General features: G+C 43.7%; 1 protein-coding gene across 1 annotated transcript in view; it reads left to right on the top strand.

Annotated features, from left to right (window-relative positions):
- LOC115103010 (laminin subunit alpha-3-like) overlaps nucleotides 1–25498 on the top strand; it is a 125638-nt gene extending 100140 nt beyond the window's left edge. The window contains 31 exon segments of the mRNA XM_029623556.2: nucleotides 490–600; nucleotides 718–829; nucleotides 1601–1765; nucleotides 2029–2225; nucleotides 2438–2554; nucleotides 3063–3217; nucleotides 3766–3907; nucleotides 4063–4162; nucleotides 4281–4397; nucleotides 4716–4886; nucleotides 5132–5283; nucleotides 5617–5829; nucleotides 6015–6163; nucleotides 6256–6418; nucleotides 6777–6904; nucleotides 7477–7624; nucleotides 7752–7850; nucleotides 7966–8129; nucleotides 8325–8442; nucleotides 8663–8803; nucleotides 8943–9091; nucleotides 9297–9428; nucleotides 9838–9961; nucleotides 14554–14687; nucleotides 14764–14944; nucleotides 15193–15348; nucleotides 15439–15604; nucleotides 15709–15863; nucleotides 16049–16142; nucleotides 18085–18204; nucleotides 18427–25498. Of these exon segments, the coding sequence (XP_029479416.2) occupies nucleotides 490–600; nucleotides 718–829; nucleotides 1601–1765; nucleotides 2029–2225; nucleotides 2438–2554; nucleotides 3063–3217; nucleotides 3766–3907; nucleotides 4063–4162; nucleotides 4281–4397; nucleotides 4716–4886; nucleotides 5132–5283; nucleotides 5617–5829; nucleotides 6015–6163; nucleotides 6256–6418; nucleotides 6777–6904; nucleotides 7477–7624; nucleotides 7752–7850; nucleotides 7966–8129; nucleotides 8325–8442; nucleotides 8663–8803; nucleotides 8943–9091; nucleotides 9297–9428; nucleotides 9838–9961; nucleotides 14554–14687; nucleotides 14764–14944; nucleotides 15193–15348; nucleotides 15439–15604; nucleotides 15709–15863; nucleotides 16049–16142; nucleotides 18085–18204; nucleotides 18427–18572 (4419 nt within the window). The 3' untranslated portion in view covers nucleotides 18573–25498.
- Nucleotides 25499–26045: the final 547 nt, after the last annotated feature.

Raw genomic sequence — 26045 nt, 5'->3', positions numbered from 1 at the left:
CTCCCACGCGTTTGGGATCTCAGCAACTCATACGCTCCGTTTTTAAACGCTGTAAGCATTTATCAAACCAACAGGAGAAACAAGTCACTCAGTCAACCTCTCTGACAGCCTGAGGAGTCCACAACCAGCGCAATCCCATTGAACTGTATCTCTCTCTCTCTCTCTCTCTCTCTCTCTCTCTCTCTCTCCGTCTCCTCTCTCTCTCTCTCTCTCTCTCTGTCTCTCTCTGTCTCTCTCTCTCTCTCTCTCTCCGTCTCCTCTCTCTCTCTCTCTCTGTCTCTCTCTCTATCTCTCTCTCTCTGTCTCTCTCTCTCTCTCTCTCTCTCTCTCTCTCTCTCTCTCTCTGTCTCTCTCTCTGTCTCTCTCTCTCTCTCTGTCTCTCTCTCTCTCTCTCTCTCTCTCTCTCTCTCTCTCTCTCTCTCTCTCTCTCTCTCTCCATCTCATCTGATAATAAAGTGTTAAACAATAGACTGTGTGTTCCCTCCACAGAGTCTGGTGAGCAAGTTCAGTTCGAGTGTGAACAGCCAGAAGTCCAAGGTTAGCCAACTGGAGCAGGACACTCTCAGTGTCAACGAGGATATCAGCGCTCTCAAAGAAAAGGTACTGGACTGGAACTCTTCCTCCTCGCTGTCTTTTATTCCCGCCTGTCATGTGTGGGATTGTGTGTGCTGGCTTTGGAGAGCTAATGTTTGTGTCTATTTCTGTGTTGTCCATCAGGCGGATGTCAGGGCTGCGGATGCCCAGAAAGTGCTGAATGATGTGGGTAAAACCCATCTGAGAGCTAAAGACCTGGACACTGAGGCTAGGAACCTGCTCGAGAAGATCCTGGGTAAACCACCAAGTCCTTGTTCTCTAACTCGCCTGATCTCTTTGACCCCCTCTGTCTATATATCACTCTCTCTCTAGCCAAATGATCCTCTTTCCTTTTTATTTTTCTGTTTTCTCACCCCTTCTCTCTCTCTCCCCTCTCTCCCACTCCCCCTCCCCCTCCTCCCCCTCTCTCTCCCTCTCTCTCCCCCTCTCCCCCTCCCCCTCTCTCTCTCTCTCTCCCTCTCTCCCCTCTCCCCACTCCCCCTCTCTCTCTCTCTCTCTCTCTCTCCCTCTCCCCCACTCCCCCTCTCCCCACTCCCCTCCCCCCCTCTCTCTCTCTCTCCCTCTCTCTCCCTCTCCCCCACTCCCCCTCTCTCTCTCTCTCTCCTCTCTCTCCCTCCCTCTCCCCCACTCCCCCTCTCTCCCCTCTCTCTCTCTCCTCTCCCCCTCTCCCCCACTCCCTCCTCCTCTCTCTCTCTCCCCTCTCTCCCTCTCTCCCCTCTCCCCCTCTCTCTCCCTCTCTCTCCCTCTCCCTCCCTCTCTCCCTCTCCCCTCCTCTCCCTCTCCCCACTCCCTCTCCCACTCCCTCTCCCACTCCCTCCCTCTCCCTCCCTCTCTCCCTCCCCCTCCCTCTCCCTCCCCCACTCCCCTCTCTCTCTCTCTGTCTCCCTCTCTCTCCCCTCTCCCCCTCTCCCCCCCTCTCCCCCTCTCTCCCTCTCTCTCCCTCTCCCACTCCCTCTCCCTCCCTTATATATCTATATATCTCAACCTGAATGTGTGTGTTGTGTAGCCCTGCTGCTGCAGCTGAAAGAGTCTGGTTCCGGTGATGTGGTGCCCAGTGAGAGTCTGGCTAAGATGTTATCCGACGCTGAACGCATGGTGAAGGAGATGGAGAGGAGAAACTTCAACCCCCAGAAAGACGCAGCAGACAAAGAGAGAGACGAGGCCCAGAAACGTAAGTAGTCTGCTGTGGAACCAAAACTCTTCAAATCCCTCAAGGTTTTTCTTTCATAAGATTAGAAGCTCCTACGATAACTCTGATGTTCTTGAACATTACTGGGATTAGGTTGAGTTGAGTGAGTGAGATACAGATAAGAAGTATAATGTCACAATGGCGATGACTACTTTGTTTGATACCATCAGCAACCGAATAAAATAGTGAGACTTTTTTAAACATTTCCGGTCGAGGATGACCATTTCTATTCTGTATTCTCCCAGTGCTGGACTACATCAAGGCTAATGTGACCAAGCAGTATGATCAGAATGAGGCAGCAGCCAAGAGGGTGAAGGGTCTTCTGAAGGACTATGAGGCTAAACTGAAGGACCTGGAGGAGGCTCTGAAACAGGCTGGGGACATGGTGAAGAAAGCCAACTCTCAGAACGGACTCAACTCAGAGGCACTGAAAGACATCCTGGTAATAATAAAACTCTGTATTTACTATTTTCTTTTACTATGATGGTACAATGCTATCACGTATAGGCAGCTACTGTGTGCGGTAACCATGTTGTTTGGTCCGTTGCTATGGTTACTTTCATGGTTAGGGTCATCGCACCCCCCAAAAAAAAATGGACGTCTTATGGCAGTAGTGCTATGGTGCTCTTAACTAAATGAATGTTTGTTCTTCAGAAACGTATGGAGGACCTGAAGAAGGAGCGGAAGAAGGTCCAGGACCAGATAGCCATGGCAGAAGATCAGCTGAAGGCCACAGAGGATCTCCTGAGAATGCTGAAGGACAGCAAGACTGTGAGCACACAGACCGGCCGTGTCATCTTATGTTGCAACTGCATATTACCTCATGTGCATAGTCAAATTCAATATACCGAAGTCAGTGATGCATCTATCATCTCCGGTAGACATATGATCCTAACCAGTGTAGTGATACAGCCGATGTACACAACATATTTTGACAATACTTGATTCTGAAACTGCAGTTGCTCTCGATTCTCAAATGTTAGTGGTTGAGTCCTAACTTGCCAGCCACTCAGATAACAATCGATGCTTGTGTTTGATAATATCATGACTTTAGGTAAAGAGGATGGTATGTCCTTGCCTGTATTTCCTGTGCCTACAGTGGTTCTTCTGTTCTCTTCATTAGGCATACGGTAACAAAACGTAGCCAAACAGTTTGCAACGGAAAGCAAACATTACCATTTGTTATTGGACAAGTTCAGGTAGTCCCTCCCTGTTTCAGTCATGTTTTCATCCATTTGGTGCCTAATGAATGTGACCATGTTGTCTTTCTCCTCTCCAGGAGTATGAACAGCTAGCTGCCCAACTGGACGGCGCCAGGACTGACCTCACCAAGAAGGTCAACGCCATCTCCCAGGCCGCGGCCAAGGAGGACATTGTGGAGCGAGCAGAGAGACATGCTGAGAACCTGGCCAAGCTGGCCAAGGAACTACAGGAGTGAGTTATAGGGACCTGGGATGTGGGGACTTGTCCTCTTAAACCAGGGATAGGACGGGTCCTGGGTTATGACGACAAGGCAGTTTCTGCTGCTGGTTTGTGTAGTTTAAGCTAAATGGTCTCAAGACTGTATTGCCCATGTTAGTTTCAATGGGAAGCCATAATTCCTCAGCAGCACGTAATTCAAGATAGAGGATCAACTCAAAAGGTCCCCCAAGCATCAACGACATAGTATTGAAGTAATGTTAGTGGCTGTAGTTGTGGTTCTTTAACAGGGATGTTTATGCTGGTGGTTTTCATCCTCGTTCCAGATAGATCTGCCATCCGCTAGATTTCCCTCAGGCTGCATGTTTGTTGTTCCATTTGGTTTATTGGCATTTCCCGAAAATCCAGATGCGTGTGTTTACCTTTACTCTCTCGCTCTTCTGTTCTCTCTTCTCCCTTCCTTCATCTGTCTCTTTCGACCCCCTCTCGCACTCTCTCTCTCTCCCCCCTCCCACCTCTCTCTTTCCTCCTCCCCGCGTCTCTCTCGTCTCCCTATGTCACAGTGCTGTAAGGGACTCGAGTGGCCGCTCGGACGTGCGTGATGCCATGGACGCCATTGAGGCCTACAAGAACATCACAGATGCGGTCAACGCTGCAGAGAAGGCAGCCAAGGAGGCCAAAGATGCAGCTGACAAAGCCCTGAAGGTGAGTCCACAGTCTAGCCACTAGACCCATACCAGGGAGATATTGACTCCACAGCACCTAACTCTAAGCAGATGTGTCTTTGGTCCACCTTCTGTTTCTGCAATATTCTTCAACTTGTTTTTTTTTCTTATTTTCTTCATTATTTTTCAATCTAGGATGTGAAGAAAGAGGACCTGACAAAGAGAGCTAAGAATCTGAAAGAAAGCGGGAACGACCTACTGAGGGAAGCCAAGGACGCAGAAAAAGATCTCAAAGGTATGTTGCTATAAGTTGTAATAGTGTTTTTAGAGTGGGTAAGGAGCCAACCAAATACATGTGGCCTAAATGGAATGGCATAGTTAAGGCTTAACTAAGCTCTGTTTTGACTCGGCAGAGGCCTCTGATGACCTCACAGCCCAGAAGAAGCGCCTGAATGACGCAGAGAATAAGAAGAAATCATTGGAGACGGACCTGCTGGATGCCCAGGCTGAGCTGAACAACATCCAGAGAGGTACAGTGGCTCGGGTAGTAGGAGGACCAGAGGATGTCTGATAGACCATTTCAAATTATGGAAAATGTACTGATCAATGGAAGAGCCAAATATGAGTTATGAGAGTGCTTTGACTTAAGTGTCATCATCACTAATCCCTCCCTCCCTCTCCCCTCCTTCCCCCTCTCCTCCTTCATTCCATCCCCCTTCTCCTTCCTCCTTCCCTCCTTACCCCTCTCCTTCCCTCCTTAACCCTCTCATTCCCTCTCTCCTCCTTCATACCTTCCCTCTCCTCCTTCTCTCCTCCTTCCCTCTCGCCTCCGCCTCTCCTTCTCTCAGATGATATAGGAGACATGCTAGATGAGGCGAAGAGGAAGGCAGCGGCTGCCAATGACACGGCCAGCACCACCATGGACAGACTGAACGCCATCAGAGAGGAAGTGGACAAGTTCAACGTCATGCCCTCCGACTCCAACCTCGGCAGCATCATGGACGATGTGGACAAGTCAGGTGAAGAATCACTCCACTAACCTGTGTCTGCAAACACTGGAGGGAATAGACACCCATAAAGAGGGCTTCCTTGTAAAAAAGAGATTTCTCTCAATGGAATAAATAGGACATATCTTATTAAGATGGTGTTAACCATGCTTGAACAGCACTGTATGTACTGTGATGATTGTCCACTCCTTTCCTGTTTTGTTCAGGTGTGAAATGGTTAAAAGGTCTGACTCCTCTCTCTCTCCCCCCATCCACAGTGAAGAATCTGTTGAACAGCATCCCGTCTCTGCAGGATAAGATCTCGGAGGTGGAGGAGCTCAGCTCTCAGCTCTCCCCCGTCACCAACGTCTCTGATAACATCAATAGGATCAAGGAGCTCATCGAGCAGGCTAGAGACGCAGCCAATAGGGTACAAATGCACCACCACACACACACACACACACACACACCTCTATACTCACCCTGGGTCCACACCCCACCAGATATACCCACGGTGTATAACCTGTTACCCCTTCCACTGGCCATACAGTCTCTGCAGCAGTGAGTGCTGTTGAGAATTAAGACGTGAATATATGGAGTCGGACTCGTTTCAGTTTGAAGGATTGCAGGTTCAGGTCTTGACAGAGCCCTTTGGGGAATTTGATGGACAGTTGTGAATCCCATAAAGGAGAAGACTGGTTTATCTTTACACTGCTGGTCCCTTAGTAACCCTGTACAACCTCTCACCTCCTCCTGTCTCCAGATTGTGGTCCCTATGAAGTTCAGTGGGGATGGCCATGTGGAGCTGCGTCCCCCGCGGGATATTGAAGACCTGAAGGCATACACGTCCCTGTCCCTGTCCCTGCAGAGACCAGAGCTCCCCAGCAGCCGAGGGGACGGAGCACGCAGGCGGAGACAGGCCACCGCGATCACAGACACGGGTGACATGTTCGTGCTCTACCTCGGCAACCAAGACGTGAGTAAACTGGAATGAATGATATAGATTTGACAGTTTTCTTTTGGTTCAGAAAAGCTCTCTGGCACTTCAGTCGGCATTCTGTGTATATTTCTGTATTGAAATAATGGCACGCATACATTTGAACGTTTGGTTGTGGTTGGAAATGCTCGCAATGACTGTCCTCCCCTCTCTCTCTCCCACAGTCTTCTAAAAACTTCATCGGCATGGCCCTGAGGAATAACGTGCTGTTCTGTGTGTACAATCTGGATGGAGAAGAGTACGAGATCAAGACGGACTACATCACTAGGTCTCCCTCTGAGCCTTCCTTCTTTGACAAGGTGGACCTGCGCAGGTAAACCATACCTTCGGCCATTCAAAAGTCTTGGGAAATTAGATTTCAGTGAGTAACCCTGATTTGACCATTGACCTCTTACAATCTCTCAGAATTTACCAAGACGCAGAAGTGAACCTCACCAAGCTGTTCACATCCAATCAGCCGGACCCACCTCAGATCAGCAGCAAGCAGGGAGAGCTGACCAGGAACCTTCTAAATCTGGACCCTAGTGACATTGTCTTCTATGTCGGGGGCTACCCCTCCAACTTCAGTGTAAGCACCTGACCTCAGAACATTTTGGTTTGACATCGTCTTCTATGTCGGGGGCTACCCCTCCAACTTCAGTGTAAGCACCTGACTTCAGAACATTTTGGTTTGACATTGTCTTCTATGTCGGGGGCTACCCCTCCAACTTCAGTGTAAGCACCTGACTTCAGAACATTTTGGTTTGACATTGTCTTCTATGTCGGGGGCTACCCCTCCAACTTCAGTGTAAGCACCTGACTTCAGAACATTTTGGTTTGACATTGACTGAAAATAAAAAAAATCAGTGACTAACGGAGGTGGCATTACGATTCCCGATTGAAGCGTTTTCAACCTTGTATAACATCTGAAAATGTTGTTTCTATAGCCTCCAGCCTCCCTCAACTACCCCAACTATAAGGGATGCATCGAGCTGTCCACCTTCAATGACAGATTCATCAGCCTGTACAACTTTAAGAATGCTGTCAAGGTCAACCTGGAGACTCCATGCAAGAGGTATAAGCATCAAACAAAGAGATTGGTAGATGCATGTATGTAGTTCTGTCCTTGAGATGTTCTTGTCTAATCATGTTCTGTATCATGTCATTCTGTATTATGTTTTGTGTTGGACCCCAGGAAGAGTAGCTGCTGCTTTTGCAACAAATAATGGGGATTTTATTCAAATACCACCAAGCCGAATGAGGTTTTGATTGGAAATCATGCTCCTGGATCAGAGAACAACAAAGAATAACTGTCCCATAATCAATATTCCTCATAGTCTTTGTTATACAGTCAATCTCCCCTGTCTATCACTTGACTGATGGACATGTTACGTGGCTGGATTGACTACAAGCCTGCTAAACTGGACACTAAACTTTAGCACAGCGCGATTCGCTCCTATTCAGTTGAATGAAACCTTGGCTTTAGCAGCGTAGCTCTGTGAGCAGCAAAATTACTCTCCAGTTCTATTTTTGCATTTTCTGTTTTCCCGACCACCCAAATGTAGCTCCCCAGTTAGTCTGGATCAAATCTTGAGTTTTACAGTCAACAACCTTAACCCTTTTCTGATTGAATCCCTCTGTGCCCAGGTATAGCCAACCAGTGGTGTTTGAGTACTTTGAGGGGACTGGTTATGCCAAGGTGTCCACCCAAGGTGTCAAGGTGCCCACTCTCCTCCTGGGCCAGACCATCTCCACACGCTCAGAGAATGGGCTTTTCCTCTACATCGGAAATGAGGTAGGCTACTTACTCTGCTCACATTGAAACATTTGGTGTGGTGAAGTTGACGATGTGCCATCGTTGACACTTGAGTAGCTGTCAGTTTGTCCCACTGACTGTGTCGCTTGTTTTCCTCTTTTCGCAGGAGAACTACTACAGTGTGACGTTTGAGAGAGGCTACGTTGTCATCCATAGTAATCTGCTCAGAGAACCAGTACAAAGCGCTACCAAAGTCTTCCCAGTGGTAAGGCAGTTGGCGCTAGATAGATTATATTTAGTTATTTGTAGAACTCACATTGGTTTGCTCAAATAGTTAGATACATTTTAGATTTTTTGTTGTTGTCGACCCTTCTCTTTAGAATTCAGACCAAGCAGAAGTGTTGATCATTATTGAGTCTCAAGGAAGCCAAGAGATGAAGATCCGTGTAGCAGGCAAGGAGGTGGTCAAGTCTGATGTCCAGTACACCCCAGGTGACTTCACAGACTACTACATCGGTGGCGTACCACCAGCGCTGAGAGAAAGGTGGGTGCTTTTCACCTGCTTACTAGGAACATGATGATCATTATGTTTGACGCTACGATGTGACTGGTCAAACTCTGCCCATGTTTACCTGGGTGTTGAGTACGTTGTAAAGCCTTATTGGTAGTATGCTGTTTCCTTAACCGTACATCACACCAGAGTCTAAATAACATTGTGTTTGTGTGTTCTCGCTCACAGACACAACATCACCGCCCAGCCACTGAAGGCCTGCATGAACAACATCAAGCTCAACAGCAAGTACCCCACCTTCGAGGAAAAAGTGGGCATCAGCCGGGGCTGTCCCACGGGCTTCCTGGTAAGTCTTCACCTTTTCATACACCTTTTTTCAAACATGGTCAATAACACGGCGCTATATTTTTATTTCTACCACTATAATCTTTACTCACTGGAGACCTAGTTGTACTGTCAGGAAGACGTTTCCGTGTGCCACTACTGCGTATATTGATGCCACCAAGATGCTGTAACTGACTCCGGTCCACTGTTCGTAACCGCATGACAATGTCTCGGTGTTCCAGGCGTCTCGTAAATCAGAGTTTAACGTGGGGAGTTCTCTGTCAGCTGCTCTCGAGGGCTTCAGCCTGGCACGGGATGTCTCAGTCTCACTGGGATTCAGGAGCTCGGAGAAAAATGGGCTCCTACTGCAGAACACCGAGTCGGTTAGTAGACCACACCACCCTTTTTCTCCCTCTCTCGCTCCATATTTCTTTCTTCAACTGTTGTTTTGACATTTGTACAGCAAGTGTGAGTGACCTGACTGTTTGAAACGATCTTTATCCCTACCCGGTTCTCCGACAGAGCGTTGGCGCCATCGAACTTGCCTTGGTCAACGGCTATGTGGTCCTGACGTTCAAAGACACAGCTTGGAAATCTTTGAAATCAAGCAAGCAGTACCAGGACGGCAAATGGCATTACCTGACTGCCACCAGAAAGGTGGCTTCTCAAAGGTAGAACATCAAACATTCAACATAGATTTGATAGAAAGCTATTAAATCCACCATATCGACTTTATCCAGTTCATTGATGGATTGGTGACGACTGAGACTTACCATAGACATTATTGTTGTGACGGTACAGCACATACTGGTTATACAGATTGGTAGCCACTGACACATATACTGTAAATAAGTACTGTCCCGTGTTGCCCTACAGTATCGAGCTGCGGATAGATGACGAGGATGTGGGAGGGCAGATAACCTCAAGCTCCTTCAGTTCAAACCCAGACTCTGTGTTCCTGGGGAAAGACACATTCAGAGGCTGCATCTCCAACCTCTACCTGAGAAGGTAAAGTCACATCACTGTTTACTGTTATAATGTCTAACATTAGTCACAACATGGCAGTAGTAATAGTTGTTAGATACAGTACATATGTAGTTATCATAATGGTTGTAGTAGTAGTTTTCTTTAGTCAACCTTTATTTAAGTAGGGAGTTATACTGAGAGCCTTTTGCAAATGAGCCTTGCAGAACACCAAGCAATACACACATCGAATATGAAATGGAACCAATAAATAATAACCTAGCCGAACTACTAGAAGTTTATTTTTGTAGGAAAGTTTTCATGTTAACATCCGCGGTGCATTTATAGTTCACATTTCATAGTGCAAAGATGTCCTGATATTGATATTAGATATTGGTGTTACTGTCCAGGTTTACCACCACCTGAAAGTTGTTGTGTGTGTGTTGTGTTGCAGGCCTAACTTTCTGTACAGAGCAGAAGACCTGAGTCAGTTCAGCTCTACAGGAGATGTGCTGCTGGATAAGTGTAGCTCTGACAGACCTCCACAACTGATGCTCGACCACAACACCTCCAGAAAGGTGAGAAAGAACTTTGAACTCAGCTAAGCCCAGTGAACGATGATGAACCTACAATAATGACCTACCTGACTGCCGACTACTCTTATAACCACACAACTTGTGACACCAACAGGAAAGCATGTGTTTTTTTGTATGCCATACCCAATCACAATTGTATTCATTTATCCTTGTCCTAATAATGGAAGACTTCAACCCAAGTTTCCAATAACACTATACTATGATTACCTAGGAACAGGCCACTCATCACTTCCCATGCACCCTGTGCTGCACGTTGTGCTGATAAGTTGTTCTGACTGTGTTTTGCTGCTTTGTTTCCAGAGATGAAGAGAAGGAAGACCTGCCGACTAATGAGGACAAATTGATATTGACATGAGCAATATTAGCATCTCGCACATTGTTTGCACAAGCCCATTGCTATTGTACGTGACTGATGAGCACATTACTGCATGGACATCCACATCATCATGACTACTATCATTAAATATAAACTATTAACTATTAAAAATGTTTATTTTATAAGCATCGTTTCACTTTTGATTTGTACACTGTTCTATCTTAAGCATGTTTCACCACAATAAACCACTTATCTGACCAGTGATTCACAAGTATCTATTAACCCACTCATTCCCCATCATCATCAGTCCATCTGGTTGCAGCCAGCCTGCTAAGTCATTTCCTTGTCCCCACTCCCTCTCTGCTTTCCCTATTCACAATGACTTGGACTAATGCATGATCAATAGTCTATACTGAAATACAAGAATGATCATAATATTATTATACTATGGAATGACTGAGGGTGTAGAATTGGAACGTTGCACTAGGAAGGGATAATAATAGTTAAGGCCTGTGAGTACCTGAAGTGGATACTGGAACGTGACACGGGGAATGTCGGGAGTATTGAATAAATACGCCGCGTCGTTGTTATGCATAAGCAGTGTTGGAGTTTGTGTGCATCTCCTACTGTATGCTCTCTCAAGCATTTGTACCTGAGGAACAACCTTGGCCTGCATCCATCCAGACCATTTGATCTCCTGTGGCCTCCTACAATAACTCAATCACGAAAATGCACTCGGATTATCCGGCCAACACTTCCAAGTGAAAACTTGCAATGAATAACAGATTAGCACAACTGTATGTCAGGATTACAATCACCACCATGAGCAATATAGGCTCCATTCATTGCAAATTGTTGGTGGGATATTGCATGGTGCAAATTATGAGTGTCTGTTTTGATTGCATGTTTATAAGCCGAAAGTATTCACATGACTTTTTCTACATTTTGTTGTGTTAACGGTGGATTTAATGAATTTAATTGTATTTTTTTGGTCAACGATCTACACAAAATACTCTAATGTCAAAGTGGAAGAACACAGTTTATTTTCCACACATTCAACAACAAAAATGAATCTTGATTAGATAACTATTCCATCTCGAGTCAATACATGTTAGAATCACCTTTGGCAGCAATTACAGTCTTTCTGGGTAAGTCTTTAAGAGCTTTGCATACCTGGATTGTACAATATTTGCCCATTATTCTTAAAAATATTCTTCAAGTCCTTTCAAGTTGGTTGTTGATAATTGCTAGACAGCTATGGTCAAGTCTTGCCATAGATTTTCAAGACGATTTAAGTCAAATCAAAACTAGCTAATATACACTGCCAAATCTACACTGGAGTTGCTTACTGAGACGACATTTAATGTTCATGAGATGCCTAGTTACAAAACACAAGGCCTTGTGTTTTAGGAAATTTACCTGCTGAAATGTGAAATTGTCTCCAAGTGTCTGTTGGAAAGCAGACTGAACCAAGTTTTACTCTAGAATTTTGCCTGTGCTTAGCTCTAATCTGTTATTTTTATATTTAAAAAACTCCCTAGTCCTTGCTGATGACAAGCATACCTGTAACATGATGCAGCTACCACCATGCTTGAAAATATGAAGAGTGGTACTCTGTGATATCAAATCAAATTTATTTATATAGCCCTTCGTACATCAGCTGATATCTCAAAGTGCTGTACAGAAACCCAGCCTAAAACCCCAAACAGCAAGCAATGCAGGTGTAGAAGCACGGTGGCTAGGAAAAACTCCCTAGAAAGGCCAAAACCTAGGAAGAAACCTAGAGAGGAACCAGGCTATGTGGGGTGGCCAGTCCTCTTCTGGCTGTGCCGGGTGGAGATTATAACAGAACATGGCCAAGATGTTCAAATGTTCATAAATGCCCAGCATGGTCCAATAATAAGGCAGAACAGAACAGAGAGAGAGAAAGAGAGAATTAGAGAGAGCACACTTAAATTCACACAGGACACCAAATAGGACAGGAGAAGTACTCCAGATATAACAAACTGACCCTAGCCCCCCGACACAAACTACTGCAGCATAAATACTGGAGGCTGAGACAGGAGGGGTCAGGAGACTGTGTTGGCTATAACGCTTTTGTATTCAGAACAAAAATGTAATTTCTTTGCCACTTTTTTGCAGTATTACTTTAGCGTCTTATTGCAAATAGGATGCATGTTTTGGAATATTTGTATTCTGTACAGGCTTCCTTCTTTTCACTCTGTCATTTATGTTAGTATTGTGGAGTAACTACAATGTTGTTGATCCATCCTCAGTTATCTCCTATCACAGCCATTAAACTCTAACTGTTTTAAAATTACCATTGACCTCATGTTGAAAGCCCTGACAGGTTTCCTTCCTCTCCAGCAACTGAGTTAGAAGGGCGCCTGTAACTTTGTAGTGACTGGGTGTATTGATACACCATCCAAAATGTAATTAATATGCTGAAAGGGATTTTCTTTTTTACCCATCTACCAATAGGTGCCCTTCTTTGCAAACCATTGGAAAACCTCCCTGTCTTTGTGGTTGAATCTGTGCTTGAAATTCCCTGCTAGACTGAGACCTTACAGATACTTTTATGTGTGGGATACAGAGATGGAGTAGTCGTTTAAAAATCATGTTAAACACCGTTATTCCACACAGTGAGTTCATGCAACTGATTATGTGACTTGTTAAGCACATTTTTACTGAACTTATTTAGGCTTGCCATAACAGAAGTGTTGTTTACTTTTTGACTCCTGACATTTCAGCTTTTCATTTATTTCATTTTTAAAATTTGTGAATATTTATATAAAACTATAATTCCACTTACAGGGTATTGTGTGTAGATCAGTGACACAAAATCTCAATTTAATCCATTTGAAATTATTCCGGCTGTAACACAACAAAATGTGGAAAAGGTCCAGGGGTGTGAATACTTTCTGAAGGCACTGTATTTGTGTATATGTATTTGTATTTATGCAAATACACTAAAGGTAAACAGATATTTTAACGAGTGTACTGAGAACACACAGTTGCACACGCAGAGTCACTTACAGCCGGATTGTCCTCAAAGTATGTCAAATCAACAGCCACCCATACTGGCCCTTCCATCCATTCTTTTGTTCTTTCTTTCTTTGAAATACCCCATATCACACATACTGTACCTAAACTCAAACAAACAAACAACATGAAAGACATATCATGCCTCATTTGATAGAACTGGTATTAGCATGTCATGTTTGTGGAGGAAAGAGAGAGTATTATGAAATAGGCACTTGAACATGGAAACATACAGGTAACTTCCAAAATAAAGGAAATATTTGAGTTGAGGGATACAAAGGACATTGACAGCAGGTGCTTCCACACAGCTGTGGGTTCTGAGTTCAGCAATTAACACCCCATCATGGTATTTCATGTCTGGGTCCGGGAACTGTAGTGGAGTCGCCAAATTTTCTCTATTATTTATTGTTTTAACTAACAATGAAGAGTACAGAAACGTACAGATTTTAAGGTTGCATCGTGATTAGGTTTGGGGTGGGGTTGCGAGAAATTCTTGTGGACAAATGGGGTCCCCGCTGAAAAAGTTTGGCTTTGGGTCATGTATGAAAATGACCAGTTGACCATTATTTTGGCTACCATGGCTAGAAGAGATCTCAGTGACTTTGAAAGAGGGGTCTCAAATGAGAATAGGGGGTTTAAAAGATGTGTGTGTCTCAGTCACCAGATCTCAACCCAATTGAACACTTATGGGAGATTCTGGAGTGGTGCCCGAGACGGCGTTTTCCACCACCATCAACAGAACACTCTTTGGAAAATGGTGAAGCATCCCTCCAATAGAGTTCCAGACACTTGTGTAATCCATACCAAGGTGCATTGAAGCTGTCCTGGCGGCTCGCAGTGGCCTGTTAAACCCAAAAATGGGAGTAATCTTTCTCAGTTTGTAACTCCCAGAGGCTTACAATTGATAACCAAAAGGACTGAGGAATGAGAATGGGCTCATACATGTTTACTATTGAACACTGAGACGAGACCTTGTTCAGTTTGCTGCGTGATTGACTTGAGCTTTAATCATCAAACACAGTGTCATATTTACCATAGCTCTTTATCCTCCAACCTTTGTCTTTGCATTTCAGAACCACTTTTCTATTGACTAAGGCAAATCCTTCCAGAGTGCCTTGTTGGAGATCGGAAAAACTATTTCCATAAATCCCATGTATTTAAGCCATTTTCTCTAATATTGAGTTCCTGTGTCTCTGTGCCTGTGTGTGTTGTATAGGGTGGTGGTATGGAGGTGTCAGAGGACAGTCTCTCTGTGTGTGCACACTCTGTTCTAGTCAAACATGCCTACCACATTGGGGGCACTGTGAGTAGTCTGAGCTACAGCCTCACTCCCCAGGTGCTCCAGCCCAGGTGAGTAGACACAGACAGACACACACACACACTCTTTCTTTCTCTCCCTGGCCTGACTCCTGTGTCTCTCCACTAGACCTCATTTCTCCCTGGACGTTAGGACCAAGTCTGCCGAGGGCCTGCTGTTCTATGCAGCCACCACAGGGGGGAGCTCTCACATGGCTCTCTACCTGTCCAAGGGCAGGATCAGGCTGTCAGTAGGCAAGGGGAAGGAGATCTTCAACAGGGAGAAGTACAACGATGGAAGATGGCACTCGGTCAGTGGGTTAAGATCTAAGAAAAATCTATAATCTGTGATGTTGTTTCACATCATATTATTCACAAACTATGGTAGTAGTTGATCAATGTTGGGGATTTTGAATATGTTTCTTTGGAAATGTACCAAATCACTGTGTCACTACATTCAGTGACGCATGGTTGCACCACGTCTCTGGTGTCCCAGGGTCAACATTTTCACCATTCCCATCAAAAAAACAGTCATCTTAGGTGACCTCATCCTCTGCAGGTAATATTCAGCCTAGAAAAGAAGAGGTTCCGGTTGGTAGTGAACGGTATTAGGGCTCAGGCTGGACAGCTGACCAGTGATGAGGCCACATCCATGGAACTGATCTGTCCTCTTTACCTGGGAAGTGCTCCTGATTCCTTGAACACAGAACTTAAGGTAAGCAACACACGAACACACGCAAACACACATACAGTACAGCATACACTCACACCCCAAAATTGTATTGTGTTTTCTCTTTACTTTCAGTGGAAGCTCCTCCCAAAGCAAAGTGTGATTGGCTGTGTGCGTAACTTCAAGATGAATGGCACTCCCATGCCCGAGCCAACCACCAATCATGGTGCTGGCCCCTGCTTTGACGGACAGACACAGAGTGGGGCCTACTTCTCAGGGAGAGGGGCATATGTCATTATTAGTGAGTAGAAAGTTAAATATTGAGATTGGTAATATGGTTCATGATGAAGATGATGACAATCACAACAATGATGAGGCTGATGATGATAATGACGTCTGTTCCAGATGATTCCTTTGTGGTGGGCTCCAGCTTTGAGGTGGTGTTTGACATCCGTCCCAGGAGTCTGACTGGTGTTCTGCTCCATGTGGGGGACTCCAGCAGGCCTCGCCGTGGGCCCAACACTGGACACCACCTCAGCCTCTACATGCACAGAGGAGAGGTGAGCCTGCCCTGCACTTGCCTGATAAGACTGGGCCTGTCACAGCCCTATTAGTAGTGTTTCTCTAGCGCATGGTTGCTAGATTTGACATTTAAAATGTGATTCCAGTTGAGGCTGATTTTAGGCTGAATTTCCTTGCAGACTCGACTGTTGTGCAGTGTTGTGATGCACATGTGTTTTTCAAGGTGGTGGCACGTGTGAACAACGGAGCTGGTGAATTCAGTGTTTCCGTTCGGCCCAAGCAGCCCTTGTGTGATGGAATGTTCCACAGAGTTGCAGGTACACTTTTGTTATAACATGCCTCTGTCCTACACATGTTATACATAACATGCCTCTGTCCTACACATGTTATAACATGCCTCTGTCCTACACATGTTATAACATGCCTCTGTCCTACACATGTTATAACATGCCTCTGTCCTACACATGTTATAACTGGCCTCTGTCCTACACATGTTATAACATGCCTCTGTCCTACACATGTTATAACTTGCCTCTGTCCTACACATGTTATAACTTGCCTCTGTCCTACACATGTTATAACTTGCCTCTGTCCTACACATGTTATAACTTTCCTCTGTCCTACACATGTTATAACTTTCCTCTGTCCTACACATGTTATAACTGGCCTCTGTCCTACACATGTTATAACATGCCTCTGTCCTACACATGTTATAACTTGCCTCTGTCCTACACATGTTATAACTTGCCTCTGTCCTACACATGTTATAACTACACATGTTATTGCCTCTGTCCTACACATGTTATAACTTGCCTCTGTCCTACACATGTTATAACTTGCCTCTGTCCTACACATGTTATAACTTGCCTCTGTCCTACACATGTTATAACTTGCCTCTGTCCTACACATGTTATAACTTGCCTCTGTCCTACATATGTTATAACTGGCCTCTGTCCTACACATGTTATAACTTGCCTCTGTCCTACACATGTTATAACTTGCCTCTGTCCTACGCATGTTATAACTTGCCTCTGTCCTACATATGTTATAACTGGCCTCTGTCCTACACATGTTATAACTTGCCTCTGTCCTACACATGTTATAACTTGCCTCTGTCCTACACATGTTATAACTTTCCTCTGTCCTACACATATTATAACATGCCTCTGTCCTACACATGTTATAACTTGCCTCTGTCCTACACATGTTATAACTTGCCTCTGTCCTACACATGTTATAACTTGCCTCTGTCCTACATATGTTATAACTGGCCTCTGTCCTACACATGTTATAACTTGCCTCTGTCCTACACATGTTATAACTGGCCTCTGTCCTACACATGTTATAACTTGCCTCTGTCCTACATATGTTAACTTTCCTCTGTCCTACATATGTTATAACTTGCCTCTGTCCTACACATGTTATAACTTGCCTCTGTCCTACACATGTTATAACTTTCCTCTGTCCTACACATGTTATAACTTGCCTCTGTCCTACACATGTTATAACTTGCCTCTGTCCTACACATGTTATAACTTGCCTCTGTCCTACATATGTTATAACTGGCCTCTGTCCTACACATGTTATAACTTGCCTCTGTCCTACACATGTTATAACTGGCCTCTGTCCTACACATGTTATAACTTGCCTCTGTCCTACACATGTTATAACTGGCCTCTGTCCTACACATGTTATAACTTGCCTCTGTCCTACATATGTTAACTTTCCTCTGTCCTACATATGTTATAACTTGCCTCTGTCCTACACATGTTATAACTTGCCTCTGTCCTACACGTTATAACTTTCCTCTGTCCTACACATGTTATAACATGCCTCTGTCCTACACATGTTATAACTTGCCTCTGTCCTACACATGTTATAACTTGCCTCTGTCCTACACATGTTATAACTTGCCTCTGTCCTACATATGTTATAACTGGCCTCTGTCCTACACATGTTATAACTTGCCTCTGTCCTACACATGTTATAACTGGCCTCTGTCCTACACATGTTATAACTTGCCTCTGTCCTACACATGTTATAACTTGCCTCTGTCCTACACGTTATAACTTTCCTCTGTCCTACACATGTTATAACTTGCCTCTGTCCTACATATGTTATAACTTGCCTCTGTCCTACATATGTTATAACTTGCCTCTACCCAACTAGCTAGCTACAAACACAGTAAGAAGTGTCTTTAATACGTAATTGGTGACGCACATGGGGAATGTGTGTGTGTGTGTGTGTTTCTCGCCTCAGTAATCAAGAGGAACAACGTTGTGGAGATGCATGTGGACACTGAGGGCGACCACAAAATAGGACCTCCTTCCTCCTCCCCCACTCTGACCAAAGACCCACTTTATGTGGGTGGCATTCCAGGTTGGTACTTTGAAGGAGAGGTCACTGAATTTACAGATACATTAAAACCCTATCAGGACTGGAGTCCATTGTAATAGAGTACCCCTTGTATTTTGCACAAATAATAACCTTTTGATCCCATTGGACAGTGAATGATGGATGAATCAAAGTCACACTGAATGTAGACTCCATCATTATTATGCCTCTTGAATACTGTACTGTATCTGTCTCTTCCTTGGGCAGAAACGTCCATGCACCCATCCCTCCCAGTCACAGGGTCCTTTGAGGGCTGCATCCAGAACATGAAGATCAATGAGGACCCGATCTCCTTCGAGAGGCTCTCTGGGGTATTCGGGCCACTCAACCTCAGAGAGTGTCCAGCTGGCTGAGTAGAATCTACTCCATGACCACATCCTGGGACCACATCCACTCTCCACGCCGCTGCGTGCAATCTGTTCCAAAAACAGAGAATGTGTATGTATGTGTGTGTGAGAGAGAGAGAGAGAAGTGTGTGTGCATGCGTGCATGTGTGTCACAAGGATAGTAAAACGAGGACCATTTGGACAAGTGGGGGACATTTTGACAGTCCCCATGAGGAAAAATGCTATTTTAGGCTCAGGGGTTACTATTAGGGTTATAATTAAATGTAGGGTTAGTGGTTACGGTTAGGAGTTAGGTATAGTTTTAGGGTTTGGGGTTAGATTTAGCGGCTAAGGAAAATAGTATTTTGGATGGGAATCAATTATTTGGTCCCCACAAGGATAGCAATACGAAACTGAGAGCGAGAGATGGGGAAGTTTGGCTCTTTTTACTGGCTCGGATATTTGACTCCTTCAGTCGAAAGAATGAATATTTTGACTCATTTCCTTTCAGTCAGTAATGCACAGAACACGCCGGACCCCCTACCTTCGAACCATGAACTGAAAACTCAAAAGTCATAATTCTACAAGCTTCCTGTACAGTGTACACCATTCGTGGCTTATTTGTAACTGAGATTTGTAAACGTGTGCTTTAAAAAAAAGTACATTTGTTGATTGAGAGGCATACAAATAAGATTATTTCTTGATACATTTGAAATTAGGTCTAATTGTGGAACGACTGTTGCTTGACTGCCGTGGGGGTGATGAGCACAAAGTCGTTTGTGAACTGCAGCCCCCGAAATTATTTGTTCTCGAGTTCTAGTTTGTTAAGCAGAGGCTGTGTTGGTTCTACAAAGCTCTGTCCGTGATAAATAAGTGGCAATGCCAGAGAAACCTGTATTTGGAGGATTTATAGGTGTAACCGGTGCTGTACTGCACCGCTGTAACTCTGGTTGATTGAGACTATAGACGTGGACTTTGGAGATCAGGTCGTTTTAATCAAGCAGAATTCACTCTCTGCATATGCATCCAAAAGGAAATAAAACATTTGTAGATCACATAATGTTCTGAGAATCGTCGCCTCTTTCTCTCATAGTGCATCACAATGATTTTCGAATACAAAAATTAGTACAGCTTCTCCTTTATTATGCATCAACTCATTACATATTTTTTTACATGGATAAAACCACATGCCTGCATCCAAAAGAAACTAAAACATTTGTAGAGCACATACGGTCTGCGAATCGTCGCCTCCTTCTACAGCAGATGCACAATACAAGGAACTGGGATCATTCGAGGAGCTAGCCATCGTTCACACATACAATAGCCTGCTAACCCCTTAGCTCGCTATTAACCACATGTTGAAATCAGTATGTTAATATCACCCTAAAAAGTACAATTACATCTGAACAATACCATCCACTTATGAGTAACCTCTAAATATACAACATTATTCATGAACAAAACACTGTATGACTTTGTGCTTAAACGAATCAAACTTTTCTGAAGGCGACAGAAAAAGCCTGCCTACCTCTCATAGTGCATCAAAATGATTTGAGCACGCAGGGCAAAACGTAAGTACACACTCCCCTACTCCCAGGATGCAGGCATGCATAATAACAAATCAACATGACATATTAATATATAAACCTGGTGAAATTCACACAGTACTTGAACAACTGTTACATAGGCATGGATATCCTCCAAACACCGGCTTCGAGGGCATTATCAATTTTATACAACGGGTTACGAACATGTTCAAATAACGATTGACATATTTTCATAAATGCGTAATTTTTATTTATTTATTCATACTGTTTCATCCTTCCACAAGATATAGCCCCGACACAAATCTAGGGTTGCCACCCAATCCGGCTGGTTGTTCATTCTATTGGTTTGGTTGCCAGAGTCGCGACCCAGTCGTTCAGTCTTTTTGTTCTGTATCTATGGATGTGACCCAGTCATTCCTTCTAAATGTTCCATTGCCATACTGACGGGCAACGTTCTTATCCCCTGCTTGCTAGCTAGCCAACTACGGCTAACTTACAGTCACATCAAATAGTGGAGCCAATAACAGCAAAGTAGCTGCATTTTTGCATTTGTTTAATCTGTTTTGTAGTGACATTTATTTCGCCTGGCATAGAAAAGGCGCTCACTCATTAGGACACTGTTGTTCAGAGGAGCTAGCCAACAACACAGCTACAGTAACACAATCACTTCAAATTGAAGCTGGAAAGACCGCAAACTACAGCAACTGCTCTTCGTTTCTTCTTACCTTTTTCCAACTGACATTTCTTGTGGAATAGACACCGGCTGGAATGCACCTTTAAAACACCATTCTGGATTAGACCCACCCTTGTATAATTAACAATAAGGCCCGAGGGGGTGTGGTATATGGTCAATATAGAAGGCTAAGGGCTGTTCTTAGACAAGATGCAAAGCCTGGACACAGCCCTTAGCCGTGATATATTAGCCATATACCACAAACCCCCAAGGTGCCTTATTGCTATTATAAACTGGTTACCAACATAATTATACCAGGAAAAACAAATGTTTTGACATACCCGTGGTATAAGGTCTGATATACCATGACTGTCAGCCAATCAGCATTCAGGGTTTCAACCACCCAGTTTATAATATTCAATAACCTATTAATTGCATTAATTCTTGCACCATGCGATCAATTATTAGTTCTAAACATACCTTTTTCTTCTCTGCTAATTATCTTTTTTCCCCCGGGTGCATAGTACAGACAGTTGGTGCTTGGTGGTTGGAGCATGTTGCTGAGCCGGAGGGTTGTGTACTTATGTGTAGGCGTTCCATCAACGGGACAGTTGTAAATCATGTATCAAATCGCTGTGTATCATGATCGCACATTTAGAGAAACAACAAATGTCGGTACTTATAAGTGTCTTATATCGGCTGAAAGCTTAAATTATTATTAATATAACTGCACTGTCCAATTTACAGTAGCTATTACTGCCAACAAATGCCATGCTATTGTTTGAGGAGAGCTCCTAACAACAAAACACCTTTTCACCGCGATAGGTTTGATAAATTCACATCTGAAGGTGAAATGTGTACCGTAATTGCTGGACTATTAAGCGCACCTGAATATAAACCGCACCCACTGAATTATTAAAAAATGTGTATTTTGTACATAAATAAGCCACACATGTCTATAAGCCGCAGGTGCCTACCGGTACATTGAAACAAATTAACTTTACACAGCCTTTAAACGAAACACGGCTTGTAACAAAAATTAAACAGTGGCCTACCAAGAAAGTCATTGGTCACTATCTTCCTCCTCCTGTGCACTGAAACCACTGAAGCCATCTGCTTCGGTGTCGGAGTTGAATAGCCTCAGAATTGCTTCATCCGATGTTGGATCGTTTTCATTGTCGCTCTCGTCACTTTCATCGAAACCCGTTGATGATAGTGGATTTTTTGACAATGCTCCACGCTGTCAGGACCCACTGGCAGACATGACCATAAGTTGCTCTTCGCATGCGGCCCGTTTTAGTGAAGGATTTCTCCCCACTTGTCATCCAAGCCTCCCACTGAACAAGGAGCGCCACCTAAAATGCACGATTTACACTGATGTCGAGTGGCTGCAAATACTTTGGGCCATCAGCTTTTCTTCCCTCTGAAAGCTGTTGTTGTCTTTTTGCACTGAGTCAGTTCCTCACGCTGCTTTCCAACGTCTTATCATCGACTCATTAAAGCCAAGCTCCCGTGCAGCAGCTCTATTTCCTTTTCCAACAGCCAGATCGATCGCCTTCAACTTGAAAGCTGCATCATATGCATTTCTCCGTGTCTTTGCCATGATGAGGGTGACAAAATTACTACCGTAATCAGAATGAGCGCGCTCGATTTACGTCACATAATGTGACGGTGCTCAGTTTTTTGGCGGCATGAATCGGGAAAAATCCATAAATTAGCCGAGTCATTGTAATAAACCGCGAGGTTCAAAGCGTGGGAATAAAGTAGCGGCTTATAGTCCGGAAATTACGGTACTTACAATTTGAAATCTTGCTCTGATTTATCATCCCAAGGGTCCCAGGGATAACATGAAGTGTCGTTTTGTTAGATAAAATCATTTTTCATATCCTAAAAAGGTCCATATAGCATGCACGATTGATTTTGTATTTCCACTCACTCAATTTGCAAAGATAGGAATCTGTGAAAATGTAACCTTAAACGTTGTTTCAACCAGTCAAATTACGTTCGTACGTTCGCCTCCTGGGTGGCACAGGGGTCTAGGGCACTGCATCGCAGTGCTAGCTGTGCCACTAGAGACTCTGGGTTCGCGCCCAGGCTCTGTCGCAGCCGGCTTCCGGGTTGGATGCGCGCTGTGGTTGGGTTGTGTTTCGGAGGACGAATGGCTTTCGACCTTCGTGTCTCCCAAGCCTGTACGGGAGTTGTAGCAATGAGACAAGATAGTAACTACTAACAATTGGATACCACAAAATTGGGGAGAAAAGGGGGTAAAATTCAAATAAAATAAATTACGTTCGTATTTATTCCTCAGAGATCCTAGAACGTAACCAGACTTCACTATATTATATCCTATAGGACACCAAATGTGGTCAGAGAGCGACGCCTTCATGGCGATGACACGGGTGGTCTTCACTTGATTGACTGTAACTTTGTCAAATAAGCACCAATCGGGGTCAATCAAAGCTAGCTAGATAGCCAATGAGCTGGGCTTTACGTGAGTATGCGGAAACCCTGTATCTGTTGCACAATTTTGCTGCTCTCCTTGTGCGACAGCAAGCCTTTTCCTTTTGGACAAAAACTGCAAGAATATGGGGACTTATGAAGTTATGAAAACTGGGTGTTTTGCAAATTGTGAACTTACAATATGGCTACTAATACTGGAAAAGCTAAATCAAAGTCCAATTATACAGATTTGACGATATTATTGCAGAAAAATGTAATATAAATATAAACGTGTCCACGATTTGCCCAAATGTACCTGGGTGGCTTCACACTAAATGTAACGTAGCTTGCTCATACTTCAAGTTATTAGTCTAAAACTTTGCACATACACTGCTGCCCTCTTGTGGACACCATCGGAATTACAACCAGAGTGATGGCTAGATTTGGGACCTTTCTGTTGCATTTCAAAGATGGTGGTAGAATCATTTTTTTTAAACGGTTGTTTTTTTCTTTGTATTTTCTTATACCAGATCTATTGTGTTATATTCTCCTACATTCAATTCACATTTCCACAAACTTCAAAGTGTTTCCATTCAAATGGTACCAAGAATATACATATCCTTGCTTCAGGGCCTGAGCTACAGGCAGTTAGATTTGGGTATGTCATTTTAAGCGAAAATTGAAAAAAAAAGGGTCTATCCATTAAACCTGTTGTAGGACTCTTTGCGGCCAGCAGGTCAAACGAATGACTAAAGTGAAACATTCACTCAGAAAAACGAATCATGATTCCTGAGTCAGTAAAACGAGTCGTTCAAAAATAACAAATTGTTTGCAAACTGCACGCCATGTGTGTGTGCGTGCTTGCGCATGCGTGCATGTATGTGGCGACGTACAAGCGGCACAGATATAATTGTATGTTACTCTGTATGGAACATGAAGATAAAGAGAGGTGGGGCTAGTCTGTAGTGTAGTATATTTATTTGGTGATAAATGTGTTTACTATCACCATCTTGTTATTGAATATATTATGATATTTTAATGCTGTACCATGGGTTAGAAATGTCTGTTTTTCCCCAATTATGCTCTTCCTTTGTATTTCCTCATCCCCCCCCTCACACTAGGGCTCCCAAGTGGCGCAGTGGTCTAAGGAACTGCATCTCAGTGCTAGAGGCGTCACTGTAGACCCTGGTTCGATTATAGGCTGTATCACAACTGGCCCAGCGTTGTCTAGGTTAGGGTTTGGCCGGGGTAGGATGTCATTGTAAATAATAATTTTTAAATAAAGGTTCAAAAAATGTTTTTATAAAAATAGTATACAAACGCTTTCTTTAGAGTGGATGTGGCGTTTGTTTGGTCAGTATTGCATCATGGCTACCATATAGGCTAAGCAACTCTGCACATTAAAAAAATAAATGCCATGTTGATCAACAAAAATATCAGTCACAACATTTAACTCTACATTGGTGTTACCATTTGAATTACCATTCTGTGTCTCTAGCGACATGTAACTATGAACTCATATTAAATGTTTGGGCCTACTATAATTACATTGGGATTTTTTATTTATGTGTATGTTGTCTGTTAACAGAATGATTTATAATCATCGATATGGATCCGGAGTAGTCAATTATTGGTAAAAAGCAAGACATTTTCTCTCAATGGCGTCAAATTATATTCAACTGAACTGGGACCAGAGAGAAATGTATACAAAATATATATTGACCGTTTTCTCACATACAAGTATACTGAACAAAAATATAGACGCAACATGCAACAATTAATGATTTTACTGACTTACAGTTCATATAAGAGAATCTGTCAGTTAATTGAAATAAACAAATTAGGCTCCGTATATGGATTTCACATGATTGGGCAGGGGCACAGCCATGGGTGGGCCTGGGAGGTCATAAGCCCACTGACTGGGAAGCCAGGCCCAGCCAATCAGAATGAGTTTTTCCCAACAAAAGGGCTTTATTTGAGATAATTTTTCATCGGCTATCCGGCTGGTATCAGACGATCCCTCAGGTGAAGAAGCCGGATGTGGAGGTCCTGGGCTGGCGTGGCTACACAGGGTCTGCGGTTGTGAGGCCGGTTGGATGTACTGCCAAATTCTCTTAAAACAACGTTGGAGGCTTTTTTTCTTTTATTTCAGCTCAAGAAACATGGGACCAACACTTTACATTGCATTTATATTTTTGTTCAGTATAGATATACTGTACCTCAGACTAAGCTTTGTATACAATTTTGTATAATTCTTGATTACCTTTTTCCATTATTAAACACTTTGTTGCAGATGTTGGATTCACTCTTGACGGTTACATCAGCTATCATTTACTTTACATGTATGCATTCCTGCCTTTTGACCGCTGATAACATTCAACATTTGTGAGTGGGTTAATCATGTCTGTCTGTCTGTCTGTCCGTCCCTCTGTTTTTTTGTTGCCTATTGTTGTCAGTTGTAAATGTTTGTTTTTGTTTTGAACTTGGTGTTTATCTTTCATGTGCAACCGTTGAATACAATAGCCTGCAACCCTCAACTCAACTCCGGACCTTGAAGCAAGTACTACTGCATTTTTCATTGTTCCCCTCTAATCAGGGACTGCATTAGACCTGGGACACCAGGGGTGTGCAATGCATTATTACGTAGAACAGAAAACCAGCAGGCTCTGGACCTCCAGTGGTAACCCTGGCCTACAGTATAAAAACAATATTAGTGTTGCATCTTTTGGATATTAGTCTGTTCATTTTGACATTGCAACGTAGTTGATATATAGAAACTAGGGCATATTTCCCACTCCCCAATATTTTATTAAAAACATATGCTTCATTTTTACATGTGAA

This window comes from Oncorhynchus nerka, linkage group LG20, assembly GCF_034236695.1.
Source record: "Oncorhynchus nerka isolate Pitt River linkage group LG20, Oner_Uvic_2.0, whole genome shotgun sequence".
Taxonomy (NCBI): domain Eukaryota; kingdom Metazoa; phylum Chordata; class Actinopteri; order Salmoniformes; family Salmonidae; genus Oncorhynchus; species Oncorhynchus nerka.
This window is presented reverse-complemented; position numbering and strand designations above follow the sequence as displayed.